Source organism: Taeniopygia guttata, chromosome 8 (genome assembly GCF_048771995.1).
Source record: "Taeniopygia guttata chromosome 8, bTaeGut7.mat, whole genome shotgun sequence".
Taxonomy (NCBI): Eukaryota; Metazoa; Chordata; class Aves; order Passeriformes; family Estrildidae; genus Taeniopygia; species Taeniopygia guttata.
Window position 1 is genome coordinate 14,024,061 of NC_133033.1, and position 18,489 is coordinate 14,042,549.

At 38.9% G+C, this 18,489-nt stretch overlaps 1 protein-coding gene across 1 annotated transcript; it reads left to right on the forward strand.

Moving 5' to 3' along the window:
• Positions 1–12,114: 12,114 nt before the first annotated feature.
• Positions 12,115–17,568, forward strand: RPF1 (ribosome production factor 1 homolog). The gene is made up of 9 exons (XM_002187213.6): positions 12,115–12,326; positions 12,409–12,465; positions 13,564–13,644; positions 14,006–14,101; positions 14,812–14,965; positions 15,488–15,570; positions 16,423–16,604; positions 16,691–16,817; positions 17,168–17,568. Exons 1-9 carry the CDS (start codon positions 12,171–12,173, stop codon positions 17,207–17,209), a joined length of 978 nt encoding a protein of 325 aa, XP_002187249.2. The 5' UTR covers positions 12,115–12,170; the 3' UTR covers positions 17,210–17,568.
• The last annotated feature ends 921 nt before the right edge of the window (positions 17,569–18,489 follow it).

The window sequence follows — 18,489 nt, forward strand, 5'->3', positions numbered from 1 at the left end:
ATCAGATTCCAAAGAACAGTGGGAAAATGTTCCATGGGAGTGTGTACCCTAACTAAGGCCTGTCCATTGATTTCTAATTATATTTCATGTGTTTGGTATGGTGTCTGCACCTCCAGACCATTGCAGACATATCAGGAAGCAAGGCAAGCACTTTCAGAAAAGCCCCTTTAAAAGAGGTGTGCTTAACACACATTTGAATGTCTGTGTTCTATACAGCAATGATTTTCTGTTGCTGGGTGTAAAGAGTTATGTGGACAGCCTTTAATAAAGCCACAAATATGACTACAAAATACAAGGTCATGCATATTTTCCATACATTAATGTTCTTAAGGAATCCAAAGCCTCTCCTGGAATACGATAAGAATATTTCAAAACCTGTGCTTTTTACAGGTCAGACCTGTATGTCAAAATATACAGCTGGGTTTTTTTGAAAGAGCGAGCACTGCTCAGGACCCTGCAGGTACAGAGAACTTGGGATTTCAATACTTTTTTGTAATTAAATATATTATGTCTTTAATGCTAAATTCCTCTGGTTTTCAGTGCCTTTGTTGTTAACTACCAGCACGTATATAACCAGTCTAAAAAATGAGGAGCAGAGCATGTGGTTTGGCTGCTTTGAAAATCATATAATAATGTTAATGGAGTCTGTGGGTTTAACTTGGTCCAACTGAAATGACTGTCAGCTAGACAGATAGTACAGGAAAGGTGAAACACTGTATTTCAGATAAGAAACTAATCTGTGTTTCATGGTCCCCATCTTCTCTGGGAATATGAAGCCAGCACTTTGTGGGGTTGAGTGACTCTCCTAAACATAACACTGTTGAGCACAACTGGTCTGATGGGCTTAGTTAGACCAGTGTGGTAAAGGCAAAGTGAAACTGTGCAGCTTTGTGGCCCTTACCACTTTTACCATAAACAAGGTGTCTTTCCTAAGCAAGGGAAGTTTCAAGAGCTCACAGCATTCGAAGTAAGTTCAGTTTAATTTAAATGTAGTACTACATAAAGTATTACAATAAGGTGAACAGAGTAAAAATTAGAAGAGCCAAACTCTAAACAAATTTATGAGTGCACTGTACAAATTAATACATATTTGTGCAAAGTATCCAGGAGAAGAGAAATATGTTTCCTCTAAAAGGATGTAGGTGTGGCTACTGCAGTGTACCAAGGAGATTAAAAAAATCCTGTTTTCGTGTTGTGTTTGAAGTATTAATTAGAGTCTGGCGTCAAGTTTGAATGATAACTATTACTTTCTTCACACAGATTTTCTAAGCTTGAGAGACCAGTTTTCAAAAGCTCTCTAGCAAAGCTATTATCTTACCAGCATTACTTTGTCAGAAGAATCTGTGAAAGGTTCATCAGAAACACTGAGGGTGAGTCTGGTTTTTTCAGTATCTTCTCAGGAATTGCCTTCAAAAATGAAAGTCAGCTTTTTCTGACAGTAATCTTTCATAATTACAGATGAAAATTATGCAGTTGGCAAATTTTCAACAGCCTTGGAAATTGAACCTAATACATTCAAAGGCACAAGCCTTTAAAGTGTTTCACACATAGACAGTTAGCCAATATTCTCAATTAGAATACATGCTTTTGTTCTTAAAGAAAACCACCCATGCTATTTCTTTCACTGCTGATACAGGATTGTATCTGTTATGCTTTGATTTTCCTGATTTGGATGCTCCCAAAAGGAGTACTTCAGATTCCTACAGTTCCCTGGCCCAGATAGGTTAATACTGAAAAGGGTTCCAGTAAGTCTTGTACATGGATGAATGAACACACTATATATAAAAAGAAATTTATACCTGCAGAGCTCTGGTATTGTGAAATAACAGCATTCAAAAGTGCTTAGCTCCCTGAAGTATGATGGCTCTCCCATCTGATCTAGGATATGCAGGAGTGGTACAGATAAGATGTATGCCTATGGGTGGAGGGGTAAAGAGTGTTTTATATTAACAGACTCAAACAGTTAATTTCCTTCCTTCTGTGGGTGCCCTTCCAGTACACTGCAGCCATTCTGCTGCTAAACAATTTTTCTGAGTTTGATCTATTATTAGTCACAATATTATCCCACCTTCATGCTAAGCCTTTACCTAGGCTTAGTTATAAGGGTTTTCTCAAAACCTGGTGAAATGCTTTTCACCCTCCGTACATGGCTTGGTTTCTGCACACAGTGTTCTGCTAGTGGATATGTAATGGACATATACAATGTTTTTTCCAAATCACAGCAGCTGGAAGCCTGGTTGAGACTACACTGGAACATTCAGTAGCATTGACATTTTAGGTAGTGGCTGTTAAAAGTTCTTGGAAGAGCAAGAATTACTTAAAGGCCAGAGGGGTCAGGAAGTTAGCAGGAGCTAAATTAGCATCAAAACATGGCACAACAAAAAGAGTGAAGAGGGTTATCTTCTGCAGCTTGCTTTTTGAAATGAGAAAAATGGAAAAAAATTATGAATGCAAACAGGAAGGGAACTGCACTTTTCAAAGAGTTTTGAACTGCAGAGTTGTGGAGTGCCTGCTTCTTCCCAAGGCAGAATAATAACTAGAAACTCACCAGTAGGTAAGGGCATTGCACTGACATTTCACTTGAAATAGCAAAGGCATCCCTTTTAATTTCTGCCAACAATCTTGAAAGAATAAAAGATCTTGAGCCCAAAGGAAAGGAAATCTTGTGTCCCCTAAAGGATGGACTGCTTCCTGATGAGAAGGCGCTGAGGACATGCTGCTCTCCATGCAAAACTGAAGGAGTGCCCAGAGAAACAGCAGCATGTTCAACGGGTGTGGTTAATCCTTGTCAGGGCAGCAGGCTGTTCCCAGCCACCAAGCATAATACGACTGAAAGAACAAGTGAGAACAAAACTTTTTTTTAAATATTAGCCTTAGCCTGGATAAAAACTTGGAAAATTATACATTTAGTTGTTAAAAAAAAAAAAAAAAGTCTGGAATGACGTGCTAAATATCCTCAACAAAGACGTATGAAGAGCCTACAATCATCTGAGCAGTATATTCTACTTAAGATTTTAAAAATGTACAACAGAATTTGGTCTTGATAAATAACTGGTGTGCAGGATCTAGAGCAGTTTTGTTGGGATCTCCAGCAATGCCATCACTCCATCTGTAAATGATTTTGAGGTTGGGATCATATCAACAGAATCAACCCTTCAGGCCGCGTAATAAACTAATGATGCAACACTTAAGGAAGAAGGTGGAGGTGCTGGCAGAATGACAAAGTCCCACCACATACAGTAAGAACCAGCTGAGACTACGTGAGGCTGCAGTCAAACACGAACCATTAAAAATACTGTTCATTAGAAACACAGACCCAACTAAACTGAATTTATATTAACTATCTAATAACAGATTAGAGAGCCTGATATGACCTGTGTGATCTTCTAGTCTGACTTCTGGCTTAATGGAAAGCAGATTTTCCTGAACTCATCCTGTCCAAACTAGATTGTATCATCTTAAGGGGGGCACATATATCTTGATATAAATATCAAGAGAAAATTTACCATAATTCTTGGTAACCCTCTCAATGGTAAATTATGGGTAACTATAAATTAAGATTGCAGGTCTTGGATCTTTGTCTGCCTGAGCTAATGCATGGATTTTTAAATTAATATTTACACCATAGAATGGTACATAAAGGGCCCCCATTAGCTTTCTCTTTGATAAGCTAAATAGGTGGAACTCCCTGAACCCCACATTAGAAGGAGAGTATCCTTTAATCATGTCTTATCGCTATTCCATGAAGTCCTTCTAATTTTTCATCACTCTTTTGAATTTAGGACACAGATCCTGAACAACATTCCACCTTTCCTTGCATCCATGCAGATAAAAATGAAGTATAAATCTCTTTATCCTGTCTCAGTATTTACTTGCCTGGGCAATCAAGAGTTACTTTCCATATTCTGGTCACCATGGAAGGGAAGTAGCAATTGTGATGTGATAAAACCTTTTCAGTGACTTTGCTTCCCATCAGAGGACTTCCTAGGAGATTTGCTGGGCCCTTGTTCTTTCTGCAATATATATTCTGCTTCTTTATTTGTATAAGGCAAAAATGCTTTCACAGTGATTTTGTGGAAGAATAAGGTTCAAAGGTATGTATCAGAGGTTAGCACAAAATGTTTGTGAAGAAGGAGACCGAGGACAGGACAGATCTCCTGAATCCTATACTGTCACTACAGTACTGCACATTTCCATGTGAGGCTGAATGACAGAGGCCATGGCCAGATGCATTGTCAGCTGATGGATACAATCCTGGGATCAGATTGAATGCTGCCATTTCTTTCCAGATGTATCTAAAAGTCACCTGGTGAAGTAAAAAAATGGGGTTTGAACCACTGAGCCTAACTCTCTCCTGCCAAAGGTAACCATGCCATGCCTTCTCTTTTGTAAATAATTCCATGCAAGCTAGGAAATAAAGTATTTTTCCAAACGGGAGGAAAATGTGATCAATTTGGAAATACAGGCAAAGGAAATATTATTTTAGTTCATTTCTTCTTGTCAATTTGTATGTAACTTTTACTGAAATCTGCTTTTAATTCTGTCCTGTCTCCCACTGCAGAGAACAGAGACTGTCTCCAGCATCAGTCTGTGTTGGGTAAAGCATCAAACTTGTTGAACCATGCAGACCAAGCAGAAGAGATCCTGTGATAGAAGATCCAATGTCAGACCAAATTTCATTATGAGTTTAATTTCTTTGTTCAGTCAAACCCTGTACACCAGTCAGGATTGGCTCTGACAAGCTTCCACTGTAAAATTATACAAAAGAGGCTGAAATCTAGGCCACAGCTAGAAATAATTCTTAGGAAGCTCTCTGGATTTCCTGGAGGGTAAGGTGTGGCTTTGTGTGTGGGAGGGAAACGCCACTGTTTTTCTGTTACCAATAATTATGTGCAGCTTGAGTTTCAGTAATCAGAGTTACATATGCATGCTGGAAAAAAAGAGCATGGGATTATACGTTCCAAGATAAATATCTTACATTGCTTTTATCTTTGTTATTTTGTGATTAGCACTTTTAAATGTCCAAAAGCATGCTCATATTTTATCAACACATAAGAAAAAAATAGTTACGGAGAATTTATGATGTAAAAGAGAAAGTAATCTTGTAAATCTTCATATTAGCCCACCAGTCTGTCTAACATTTTGGAACTACTTCTTGCACTAGCATTTGTTTTTATTAGCTTCAATAATTTTGCTTTTGACATTTTTTATGATCACTGCCAAATACAGAATATGCTTTCCAGAAAGTTATCCTGAGGTGAATGCACAATGTTTAAATATCAGTCTTAAAAGATTTCATAAACCAATAAAGAAAGAAGATCTTATCAGGGGAAAGGGGCTGGGTAGCTTAAATAAAAGAAATACTGCAAATTTAATGGCTATTCATCACAATATATCAATACAAACAGGAAAAAACCCCAACTTAATTATAGATAAAATGTAGCCTGTAAAATTATTTTAAAAGTCCATTCATTGCAGTGTCTAGCCCCCTACCATATGAATATTATGGAAGATATTCTACAATTCTTATAAAACATTTCAAAGGGTGTTTTTTACTTCATTTTGAGGTTTCATGGCATCATAGGTTTTCAGGCCAGAAGAAAGCATCACAAGTCTCCAGCCTGACTTTTTGACTGGTACAGGTGATAATTAGATTGAGGGATGTGTCCTTCGGGAAAAAAATCCACCACCTTGGTTTAAAGACTTCATGTGAAAAAGAATACTTCACAGTCCTATGTATCAATTTGTTTCCCAGGGCTTAGTTAATCCAAGGTGTGTTCTGTTTGTTCTGATTTTGTTCTTTAATCAAAACATATCTCTTGACTCAGTTTTCAAATGTTGCATCTTCTAAAATATTTTCCTGTTAAACTGAAGATTTGTATGATTATTCTCTTTATTTATGTCATTTCAAGTGAGTTAGTTCTTCCCTGATTCATTGATGGGCCAAAAAGATGAAGCTTTCTAAGTCTCTTCTGTAAAAAGGGTTTCTAGATCCCAAAGCAACCACATAGTTCTGCTTAACCAGTTTCTCAGTTTTTGTCTCGGGATCAGGCCAAGACCTACTGTTCCACCAACAAAATCCCTATTGCTACAGTGCTTCCCACATTATTCACAAGGATGGCATTTCTGTGTGCCCCTAACTGCATTTCTAGATCACTCCTTTTCATGATGCAGCCTTCCCTCAGGTAACTAAATTACATTTTTCTTTCCTAGCACTATTAGCCTGCACTTCACTATACTAAAATGCACACTGTTCAAGTTAGCTCACCTTACTAAAGATTTTGGGAGCATTGTGGACTAATTTCTTATCATGTATCACTTTAGAACTTCTGTTTCTTACACAAGATTATCTTAAAATTTGTAAAATAACTAGTATCTCTCACTAGCTATTTATAAATATTTCTCACTTATTAATAATGCCAAGTAAAAAATTATCCTGACTATTTTTATCAATTTAAAAAGTAAAGTATATACTAAGAGCCAAATGTAATATAGCCAGACACTGAAATGTGTTAAAACAGAGGAATATTTAAGCAATATTTTGCTTGTTCTCAATAAAATGTGTGTTGATACCATGGAGTTAAGAGCAGTCCTTAAGGGGAAGGGATGTTGCAATAATTTTGAACAAGGAGAAAATTCTTCTCTATCTGTGGGAAAACTGCATGTAGAAAAATAAGTAATATTATTGATTATACCAAGTTCTATTTATTTCAGAAAAATTATACTGCACAAATATGCCTTAATATAAAATAACAGGAATTTAATAAATCAAATGAAAACACAAGGTAGCATATTCTGAAAAACAGCTGCCTAGAAATAAGTCATACTCTAACCTTGGATAAACTCCTTCTTTTTCCATACATGAAGGAGTGTTTTATTAAGGCAGCCCAAGCTATGTGTAATTGCACCAGCAACAAGATATAAGCATCACTTTCTGCAAAGAGAGCCACACCTCCCAAGAAACACAAGTTTTTCTACATACCCACAAGGTTGATGAAATGTTGCCATTGACTATCTTCCCTTTCACAGGATAATTCTTTAGAAAGGGGTAGGGATCTCCAGAAGCAGCACAATGAATTCAGCAAAATACCAGCCTGAAAACAGTAGATGCTTCTTCAGTACTTTGCCATGGGTAACCATTGGATAAACTTTTTTTAAAGTCTAAATGTGTCAAAATACAACTTTATTGTCCATAGAATTTCTATTTGTGGAAGTATTCCAGTTTTCTACACTAGACACTTGAAACTCTAGCAACCACCATTATATAATTTTTTCAGCTTATATACAATTAATGCATTATCTAATATTTATAATCTACTAACCAGAAGTGCTGACAGACTTGTAGTAAATCAAACACCCAGTACTTGCCAGGCCAATCTGTTCAGATTAAGATAATGGCCAGCTATGCCATCTTGATAAATCATGTGGGAAGAAATTATTACAGTGTTGGTTATAACCACATGTTTACTCCATACATAAAGTCATTTTTTTAAAACTCAAATTAGTTGAAAACTGGACACCCATATGCAGCAGACTATGGAATTTCCATAATTTTTAAATAATGAGTTTTGCAAGGTTTTTTACAAGAATTCCTTATAAAATGTCTTCTTTTTTAAATCCTCTCCTTTGCTTAATTCGTCCTTAGATTATGTAAATCTTGCTCAGTCAGGCTTTCAAAAGCTTTGCTTCTTTTTCTTTCTCACATGCACATAACCACACACACGCTCTGAGCCGTTTGACACAGACCACTTGAAACATCACTACTCCTTGCACAGTGTTTCAGCAAGAAGGTTGCACTATGAGCTGCTGCAGCTTCAAGAAGAGCAGGAGGGGAGAGCCAGGGAGCTCTGTCCCAGCATGAGCCTGCAGCAAATACTGCTGGAACACATTTCCTAGCACTTGAGGGACACAAAGGTGACTGAGAACAGATGGTGCAATGTGGCTTTACCAAGGGCTAACCTTTGATGTGAAGACTGGCTCAACAGAGGAGGAAGAGCAGTGCTCAGGTACTGTAAAGAAAAGCAACCCAGAAAAGCACACAAAAAATAATTTTTTTTTGGTGTTGTGTTATGGGATGAGGACAGGTCATTGAGAGCATATAGTAAGAGCTAGTGTTCATCCTGAAATATTAAATAATGCCCAACTTCATTGTGCATGATACCCATGTTATCCATCAGAGAGATTGCCCTGGGTGACTGAAAACACTGAAATTAAAAGAGTGTAGACAAGATCCACTAAGGAATGTAAGCCTGTAAGTCTCAAACAGATGATCCTGAAAAACTTCCCACACACTTCCTGCATAGTCACCTGGTAATTTAATGAAATGCACCCTTGGAGAAACAGCTCTAGGTATGCCTGAGTCTGGGCACTATGTGGAAAGAGCTAAGCAGTTCAGTGTTTATTTTGTGCTTATACCTAGCTGGGTAAACAAGAGACTATTCTACAGTGGGGGGGCCAGAAGGCTTGGTACAATAATACATACCAAGCACCACTGGCTCAGGCTCTCCACAAAACACAACTGCAGGCTTTCTCTCAGCAAATGATGGTATGCATGTCCATCTTTCATAGGACAGCATATTGTGGTGGGCCCATGCCCAACTCTTTCCTCAGCTGAAGAGAATTGGCTCAAAGACAGATTCTCCTGCCATAGGAGCATCTCCCACCACTCTGACTATTCCACCCTGGTGAGGCCACATTGTCAATTTTTCACCGTGCAAAAAGCCCAGCATCAGGCCAGGAGTGAGAAGGAACTAGACCCTTCAGCCCAGAGATGAAAGCATACACAGAGAAACTAAAGCTGTGGTATAGAGAATGGTACAATCCATTCTCTATAACTTGTTTTTTGCTGTGTAACTTTTAAAGTAAACTACAAAGAGAATATGGAGACCTGGCCAGTAGTCAGATCTTGTTTCCCTTCAGGAGGAGAGTGCCCAGCCTAGCTACTTGATTTATAATTTTATAGATCTTATTCAACACACAGCAGTAGCTTCAGTTGGAAGAATGAAGACAGTTCTCACATCAGAAAAACCTGCAGGCTTGTGGTTTCACTGTTCCATTGTCAGGTGAGATGATAATCTCCAGAGGCTGGAAAGTCCTGTCTTCTGTATCCTTCTCCAACTCTTCAAATACCAGTTAAGCAAAACCACTATCACTGACTTTGCTACACATTCCATGGTGTTCAGCAGCCCCTGGGAACATCTACCAGAGAGAAGCTGTGAGCATCAGGAGCCTGCTAAGGGTTCTGATGTGATCAAAGCTGTACAACTGCTCTGCAGTCTCATGGCTGAGGTGTTTACAGGATTAGAAAACCAGACCTTTGGGGTACCACTTCATTATCTACACAGCACTGTGAAGGGAAGGGACAAGTGCTCTCAACCTTCAGGTAATGAAATTTAAAAAATAGCAAAACAGGAAAATAGCAAAATGCTGGTTATTACATAAAAACAAACAAACAAAACCCACACTAACAATACTAAAAACAACAACAACAACAAAAAACACATCAAAAAATAACAAAAAATAACCAACAAAAAGGAAAAAGATGAAAACCTCAAACCTCCAAAACAGTTCTCTGAATTATTGAATCCAGAGGTACCTTATCCTTTTCTCACCTCTTTCTATATTTTCATACTTCATTTCCTTTCCTCAGATGAATTTTTGTCCTTTTGACTTAATCATAAAGTGTTTTTTCAATTGTTTGAAATGAAAGAACAGAAAAAACCAAAACAGTGCTCTATTGATACAATTCAAAATGATGCTTCACTACTGAGCTGGGTTAATTTACAGAAAGTTTTCCTCCAAAATTTCTAAGTGCTGACATGGAAGGAATGTCTTCATTCATCACTATTCACTAGAGAACTTGCTTGTTGAGGGGTTTAGGGTGGGTGGGTGGAGGGTTGTTTGTGTTTTGGTGGGTTTTTTTCCCAGTTGTTTTGTTTTTAACCAAGCAGCTTCTTCCAAAAGATGGTTTCTTGAGAATGCTACTTAAGTTGTAAAATAGGAGTATTCTGGTAAAAAATTATTTGCATAGAACCAAGTTCATAGGTAAAACAAGAAAAATACCTTGGAACTTCCATGAAAACATTAAAGTAATACTATGCACGCATTTATTAGTTGGGCCTTCTATTGAAGTTATAATTGTACCTTGTCAGTGATCTCTACCAAATGCTCAGTGTGTTTCTGGTGTCTTGTTGTCGTCCCTCCCCTGCCCTAGGAAGTTCTTGTATTATTGTGTATCATTATGTTGTTCCTCCGAGTCCTTGGAAGAAAGGTATTTGAATAATATTAGGAGGTTGTCATTCCTCTTGCTAGGAGGGAGAAAGATAATGTGTTTTTTCCTAATGTATGCACTCAGTGATCCCAACAAAAACAGCATTGCAAATTGGAACTACAAACAGCACAACTCCCTGTATGCTCTGCTAATAGCAGTGATGAAAATCTCTGCTAATGACTTTAAGAAACAACCTTGCAATCTCTGACATCTGCATCAGCTAGAGAGATAAAGTTACAGCACTCCTTGGTTAACATATTCTCAACAAAATCCTCTAAACCTCAATTACCATGGAAACTACTTATCCTTAAGGCAGTAGGGATAGCTGAAATATTTTGTCTTGACAAAAATGGGAGCAAGGCCAGAAATATATGGGATTGTGCATAATGAGGCCTTTGATCTTTCATTTCTGTGTTAAGCAGAAGTAATCTCAGTGAAGCAAGTTGAGTTGCAGAACTAATTTTGTTTATAAGACAGAACAAGGCTTAAGACATTCTCTACTATTCTGGTTATTTCTAGGTATTTTTTTCATTAGCTTCCTATGTTTATGTTAACAGATTTCCTTTTCCCTTTTCTAGTGAGAGAAACATCATAAGGACAAATAGTACTTGTACAGAAAATTAGGAGACATCAAGCTTTGAAAAAATGCTTGGGACAGATGGAACTAAGCAGTCCCACGGAGGATCAGAATTTTGCAGTGTGACATTAAAAATGTCTCAAATTTATACCATGTCTCCCCAGATCCCTGACTACTCAATTTCTATAAAACACATGTAGTCTTTGCTGTGAAGAAACATTTGCTCACCTCTAAGCATGAAAACCAGCTCAGGAATAGAAAATCTAATTTCTGGCTTTTTGTAAATTTGATCTCTAATTTGCAGCAGGAGTTCCTGAGTTTCATTTTAAAGTCAAGTTTTAAAAGAGTTGAATGGAATAAAAATAACTTTTGGGAGCATTATCATCAAACCCCCTATGGTTCCTAATAAACAGGTGCTCCCCAACACTTAAGTCACTGTAAGCAAAGGTCTGAATTTGAAAGTGTGCACACGGGCAGGCAGGCTGGGCCATGATATTACCTGCTTTAATGTAAACCCATCAATGTGTCATGTTTGCTCTAAGCTTTCCACTTTGACAGCTAACTCAGTTTATAAAAAACACTGCAGAAATAATCCCTATGAAAGACACTGATTTTATCTCCAGGTTCACTGTCTGCTGAGCAATGAGCCCTGGTAGTGGGTCGAGAGAAGTGACTGTGCTCTGTGCTCTTGAGTATTGTGTGCAGTTTTGGGCACCGCAGTGTAAGAAGGACATTAAACTATTAAGAGAGTGTCCAGAGGAGGGCAACAAAGATGGTGAAGGGCCTTGAGGGGAAGCTGTGAGAGCAGCTGAGGGCACCGGGTCTGTTCAGGCTGGAGGAGACTGAGGGCAGAGCTCACTGCAGTCACAACTTCCTCGAGAGGGGAGGAGGAGCGGCAGGCACTGATCTCTGCTCAGTGACAGTGACAGGAGCCAGGGCATGGCCTGAAGCTGCGACAGGGCAGGTTTAGGTTGGGTATCAGGAGAAGTCCTCACCCAGAGGGTGTTTGGGCACTGGAACTGCTCCCCAGAGTAGTGGCTACAGCATCAGCCTGCGAGGTTCAAGAAGCGTTCGGACAATGCTGTCTGGCACATGGTGTGACTCCTGGGGCCCCGAAGAGCTGCACTGATGCCGCTCTCGGGTCCCCTCCAACTCGGAACACTCTGTGACTGTGCGCGCAGCATCCCCGCCCTCAGCGAACCCGCCCTCGGCGAACCCGCCCTCAGCGAACCCGCCCTCAGCGAGCCCCGTGCCGCGCATGCGCCGCCCCGCCCGGCGGGGCACAGGCCGAGGGTGAGGGGTCGGCCCCGCCCCAGCAGCGCCATGGCGGGTCAGGGCAGCGGCGCCGGGACCGGGGATGGCGCCGGCCCGCCCGCCCCGGAGCGGGTGCTCTTCCCGCCCACCTTCAGCGTGTCCGAGATCAAGAACAAGCAGCGTCGGCACTTCATGTTCCTTCGCTGGAAGCAGCAGCAGAGGAAGGTGGGGCGGGCTGTTGCCGGGGGGCGGGGGAGGCCCGGGTCTGGCGGGTCTGGCTAACGGAGCGCTGTTCCTCTGCCCGCAGGAGAAGTTGGCCCTCAAGAAGAAGCGGAGGAAGGAGCGAGAGGCTCTCGGAGACAAAGTAAGGGTTCCGGCCGCAGGAGCCGCTGTGGCGGTGTGGCCGCTCCTTCCCCGCCGCTGCTCGTCAGGGCGAGGGTCCTGCAGCCTGCCCGGGCTGCGGCTCCTCTGCTTCGTGAGCCAAAGGGCTTCTCCACAGACTGCGGGGAAGCGGGGCAGTGAATACAGTGAGGGTGATAAACCACTGCCACAGCGTGTGGAGTGGATGCCCTGTCCCTGGAAACGTTCAAGGCCAGGTTGTAGGGGCTCAGAGCAACCTGGTCTGGTCAGAGATGTCCCTGCTCACTGCACCGGAATAGATGGCCTTTAAAGGTCCCTTCCAGCCAAACCATTCTATGATTGTATGCTCTCTGTCCTCACTGGCTGTGGTAGCCTTCAGAGATATTGTTGTCTAGCAGAGGTATCAAACAGCAGACTTCAGAAACCTTGTTGCCCCTGTATTAAATGATGCTATAAGCAGGCAGGACGAGTTTTAACTTAATGACATAAAACCACTCTTGAAGAGTTGTCTCTGATGTGATTGCTGGAGCATTTATGTTGATATCATTAGGAATTATACTCCAATATTAATTTTTGTGTAGATTAAAACAATCAGAGCTGACCAAACCATGCCCAGGCCAGCTATCTGCTGGATTCCAAGCTTAGCCATGAACAAAGGTTTTGCTTCCTTCCCTGGACTGATTGAAGATAGTTAGATGTGAGTTCCTGTATCACAGTAGTCTCACAAGAGTAGGGTAGGCTATTAGTCATTCAATTCTAGATATCAAGGTTAAAGTGTGTTGCAGTTACAAGCAGAATCCTTTTCTTCCAAAGAAGAAATAAAAATAGAAAGAAAGTTCCCCTGTTTTTTTGTTTTGTTTTGAAAAGTGACATTGTTCCAGTGGTGCTTCTCTCCATCTGATGCTCTCTGGTGTCCCAGTACCTGTGCATATTTTAATCAAAGTTACGTAACTTTTTTTTTTTTTTAAAGTGGCATCAAATTAATAATACTTGCAGTTCTGCATAGAAATACAAACAATATTGTGGTAGTATGAATGTGGTATTTGCAATACATTTAATAATGACATAGATATATAATGTTAATAAACTTTATGTATTTTAGGCACCTCCAAAAGCCATACCAAAGACTATTGAAAATCAGCGAGTGTATGATGAAACCACTGTAGATCCCAATGATGAAGAGGTAACTGCATGTGCTAATAAGTTAATATTTTTTTTTCTAACAAGGGACATAAACTGATTGATGAAACTGAATACTTTCCTGTTAATCTGTTGATGAATTATTTTTTACAAATGATGGGTTTACTAAGAGGTGATGTCATTCTTTCATTATCTTTATTAAATAATTGCTTTTTGCAACACTGATACTGGTAGTAAAAGTTGCCCGTGTTCATCACACTAGATTCTTAAAAACATGAAAACCACATGCCTTCGGATGAATAATTACAGAACAGAGCTTGTGAACTAAAATTTAGATCAGATTGAACACTTGTTCCTCAGATATTTCGTACATGGTAGATTTAACAAAACTTCTGTTCTTTCAGGTTGCTTTTGATGAAGCAACTGATGAATTTGCACCATACTTCAATAGGCAGACTGTTCCCAAAATTCTTATTACCACATCAGACCGACCTCGTGGGGTATGTATGTTTTACTTGGAAACCAAATGGTTTTAAGATACCAGGGTTTTCATCCTGTGATTGTTACATTCAAACTGAAAATAATAGCATTCACATGGATTTTTCTGTCATTTTATTTAGTGCCCAACAATATCTTTGTATGTATATGTAATCCATTGGTTTCTCTAGCACCGAGTTTCCTGCATAAAAAAAACCAAACTCTGTGCACATGTTCTTGTATTGAAGTGATCAGCACTGCCCGACTGAAGAGATTACTGACATTTTTGAAAACCATAAAAGAAATTGCCTTAAAAATAAAGTACACCTCAAGCAGTTTATCTGAAAACTCAGACATGAGTACATGAAGAAACAGTTATGTTGTATTTTGAGATGCTGTGAACTTTTTGTAAACCAGTGTGCTTTATAAATAATGAGCGTGGAGAGTATGCTTTTTGCATTTTCCTGTTTTTCTGTGATGGAGGAAGGGGAAAAAATGTCCTTAAAAAACTCTCTGGTGTGCTGCAGTCTTTATTGCAAATAAGTGTTTTTGCACTAACTGAACGAAGTAATTTAATAAAGTGATTTAATAGCTTATCTTCAAATCTTTATGAAGATACTGGAAGTAATATATGCTCAGGGAGTGTATTTGGAATGACCAACCCTCTGTTCTCCTAACAGCTGAATTCAGTGCTGAGTTCTGCATGCTGCAATTTAACTCCCCTGTTTTGCAGAGAACAGTGAGATTCTGTGAGCAGCTGGCCACTGTTATACCCAACTCACATGTCTACTATCGAAGAGGACTGGCTTTGAAAAGAATCATTCCTCAGTGTATTGCAAGGGACTTCACAGATTTAATTGTCATTAATGAAGATCGCAAAATACCAAGTATCCTTTTGTGTATTTATCAGGGAAAAAAAAACCAATTCTGTTGTGTGCATCAGAGATCTACTTTATTCTGTTTTCTTTCTCTTCACAGTGCAAATTACAGAGCTAAAAATCATTGTGCCAACTTGAGTGTCTGATGGCTAATGGAACTTGGAATTATTGAAGAAAGTGTGCAGATATGTTAGCATTTTTTTATTTGTAATACATGGATAAGCGCTGTTATAATTTCAGTAAATTTAAGAGTTTGATTAATTAACAAGTTTTTCTGACAAGGAAGATCTATTTTTTTTCTGGCTAGATAAAACATTACGAATTTGTTAGATGAGAAAGCAATAGAGGATAACCCTTGTTAGCATGTAATGGATATCCTTCAGAGAGCTAGTTAACTACTTTGGGAATGTGTGTTTGAACATACAACAAAAACTTGGGCATAGATTGTGGATCTAAACCTCTAATATAATACTGCATTTTGCATTGAATGTTCCTCGATTTTACCAGCCTTTTTTTTAACTTGGTGCACAGATGGTCTTGTTTTAAGTCACCTGCCTGATGGTCCAACTGCCCATTTTAGAATGAGTAGTGTGCGTTTGCGTAAAGAAATAAAGGTGAGACTCAAAAACATTTGAAAAATGTGTTATCTGTTGGTTAATGATAAATACATCCAGCCTACTTCAACTGTCAAAACTGCATTTTGTTATGATTCAGCTTGACCTTGTAAATGTGTTTTTTTGGTAAGCTAACAGAAGGCTAAGGACTAGTATATTGTACTTCATAAGCAGCATATTTCCATTTTCAAGCTTATTTCCTGTATTTCTTTAGCTGCCAAGTATTTTATAATCTGACAAGTATTTTTAAAGTCATGTCATTAAATGGGAGATGGTCTCCTACAACAGTAGGAAGTACCCCATGTCTAGCATACACACAGTAGGGTATATAAAATCAGCAGTGTAAAAGGTTTCATTAGATGTAGTTTGTCTTGAATAAAACCTAGTTCTTCTTCCTATAGCCCTGTCACTTCTTCTTAGTATTGCTACTTAGCCCTAAGTAATTTGCAGTAAAATGGGTTTTCTTCTTTGAAGTAAGTAATCTTTTATTAGTTTTTATTAAAGAAGAAGCCCATATGCTCTCATATCCCTAGTTGGTATGAGTACAGAGGAAATACTTCTATGACAGGTAAAGTGCATTATCTGCTACAGCATGTTCTGATAAGAGTAAAAAATGGTGCAGGAGAAAACATAAAATTATTTGTGCTTTTTCATTGAATTTATATTGTTGAACCACAGATCCTAATGTTACCAGCTGCTGCTTTACTTGTTTATGAACTTAGGTTGTGTTTGAAAGAATGATTAGGACATGTTTTTGGCCCTGTCTTCCTATTTCAAACCTTTCCTTTGGCAATACATTAACATCTTTTTGCATTCAATCTGTTCTTTGCATTCTTATTACTTCAATTTCAGCGAAAAGGGAAGGAGCCCACGGAACACGTCCCTGAAGTGATCCTGAATAATTTCACAACACGGCTCGGCCATTCCATCGGCCGCATGTTTGCTGCTCTCTTCCCACATGATCCTCAGTTCATTGGAAGACAAGTAGCCACATTTCACAACCAGAGAGACTACATCTTCTTCAGATTCCACAGGTGACATTTTCCACAATACTCATTTACCAGTGAGAGAGAATACTCTTGTAACTGAATTCCTAATTTTAATTATTTTCTTCCCCAAGATATATCTTCAAGAGTGAAAAGAAAGTGGGAATTCAAGAACTTGGGCCTCGTTTTACATTGAAGCTGAGGTCACTTCAAAAAGGAACCTTTGATTCCAAATATGGAGAATATGAGTGGATTCATAAGGTATATCTTAGTAATGATAATAGTCATGCCTGGGGAGGCTAAATCTGACATGAAATGTAACCAAAACTATTACCCTAGGAAAATGGCATAAATGTAGTGGAAATATTTAACTTAAGTATTTAGAAGTATATTTTGAGAATCATGCAATGCAGAAATATCTTGCTGTATTTCAAGTAAAAAATAAAAATAGCAAGGACAATGAATGTCAATATACCATAACTACTTACTTGCAACTCTGCAATAACTACATTTCACTGTTTGCCCTGCTATAAAATGGAGTGGTCATCCTTGTTTGTGTTTCATCCTGTTGCAAGACCTTGCTGGTAAACAACTTTCCTTTTAAATTTCAGCGTCGAGAAATGGACACAAGTAGAAGAAGATTCCACTTGTAAGTGACCAAGAATACAGCAGCTGCTTTGAGCTATGGATGATCTTGGACTACTAATGATAATGATACTGAACAGTATCTGTCTGCAGAAAGACAAGCAGCAAATAAAAATTCCTACAGCAGCTGATCCAAGTACGATGTGCCTCTCTCTTCCTATTTGTAGCCAACGTGACAAGGACAGTGACTTTTTCCAGTTTAGCAGGAAAAACTATGACCATGTTTTAGCAACTTATGATTTAGCAATCACTAAGGATCTGCCAGAAGTGCTGCTGTGGTCTAGAAACAGATTATGCTTCACAACATCAAAGACAGGAAATATGTTGGTTAAAGAAATTTTCAAAATAAAGTATTTCTAGTTTTACAGTTCCATTTTATTTTTTTCTGTTAACCCACACATCTTCAGTTAATCAGGTAAGAGATAACTATTTGAAACTTATTCCTAACTTACAGTATGCTGTTCCCTGACAGTATGGGGATAGTTTTCCAAAAAGGTTCTCCTATCCAGAGAACATGGAGAAGGCAGGATGCAGTCCATGGAATCCATGGTATTTTATTTCATTAGCATTTTGCATAAAATAGGCATGTTGCTAAAGTTACAAAAACAATATGCAAACTCCTACAGGCATCTCTTCTGTAAGTACCACATTGATAAGAGGTCTGTGTACCCAAAGAAGTGGAAGGGATGGGGAAAGAATTCATAAAACCCCCTTACAGGACGTTCATAAAGCTATCATCTAAAAATGCTGCTCAGTGACTGGGTGAGGTCTCTGAGCAGGGTTTTCCCCATTAAAATTTTAAAAATGTTTGTTCAGCCTCAGAGCAACACTTGAGTTTTTATTACCTGCACATAAACTACTGTTTTGCCTTAAGTTGGCACATTCACTGGCAGCTAAAAGGTCAAGTTTTCTTTGAACTACTTTCTCTTCATACACAGCTGTAAGTGCTTTATCATATTTACCTAATAAATAAGAAGGCAAATAGAGTAAGTTATCTCCTGGGGTAGAATTACTTGTTAAGATTAATTTACTCTGCCTTAATGTAATGTCTATGATACGGCACAGCTGTATAGCTGAATTATAAACAGTCCCAATTTTTTTTCTGTTCTATTTCTGTTATGCTTCTAAGTATGGTACTGCTGGAGCCTTATTGTTCTGAAGGATTGTTAACCCCAGGCAGACTTGCAGCAACAGAGAATATTAACACTCCTCTCTCTCTGGTCTCCAGAGTGATGCACTGATTGAGGTGCAACCACAGCCAGAAGTTAGTAAAATTCTTAAAGTAATT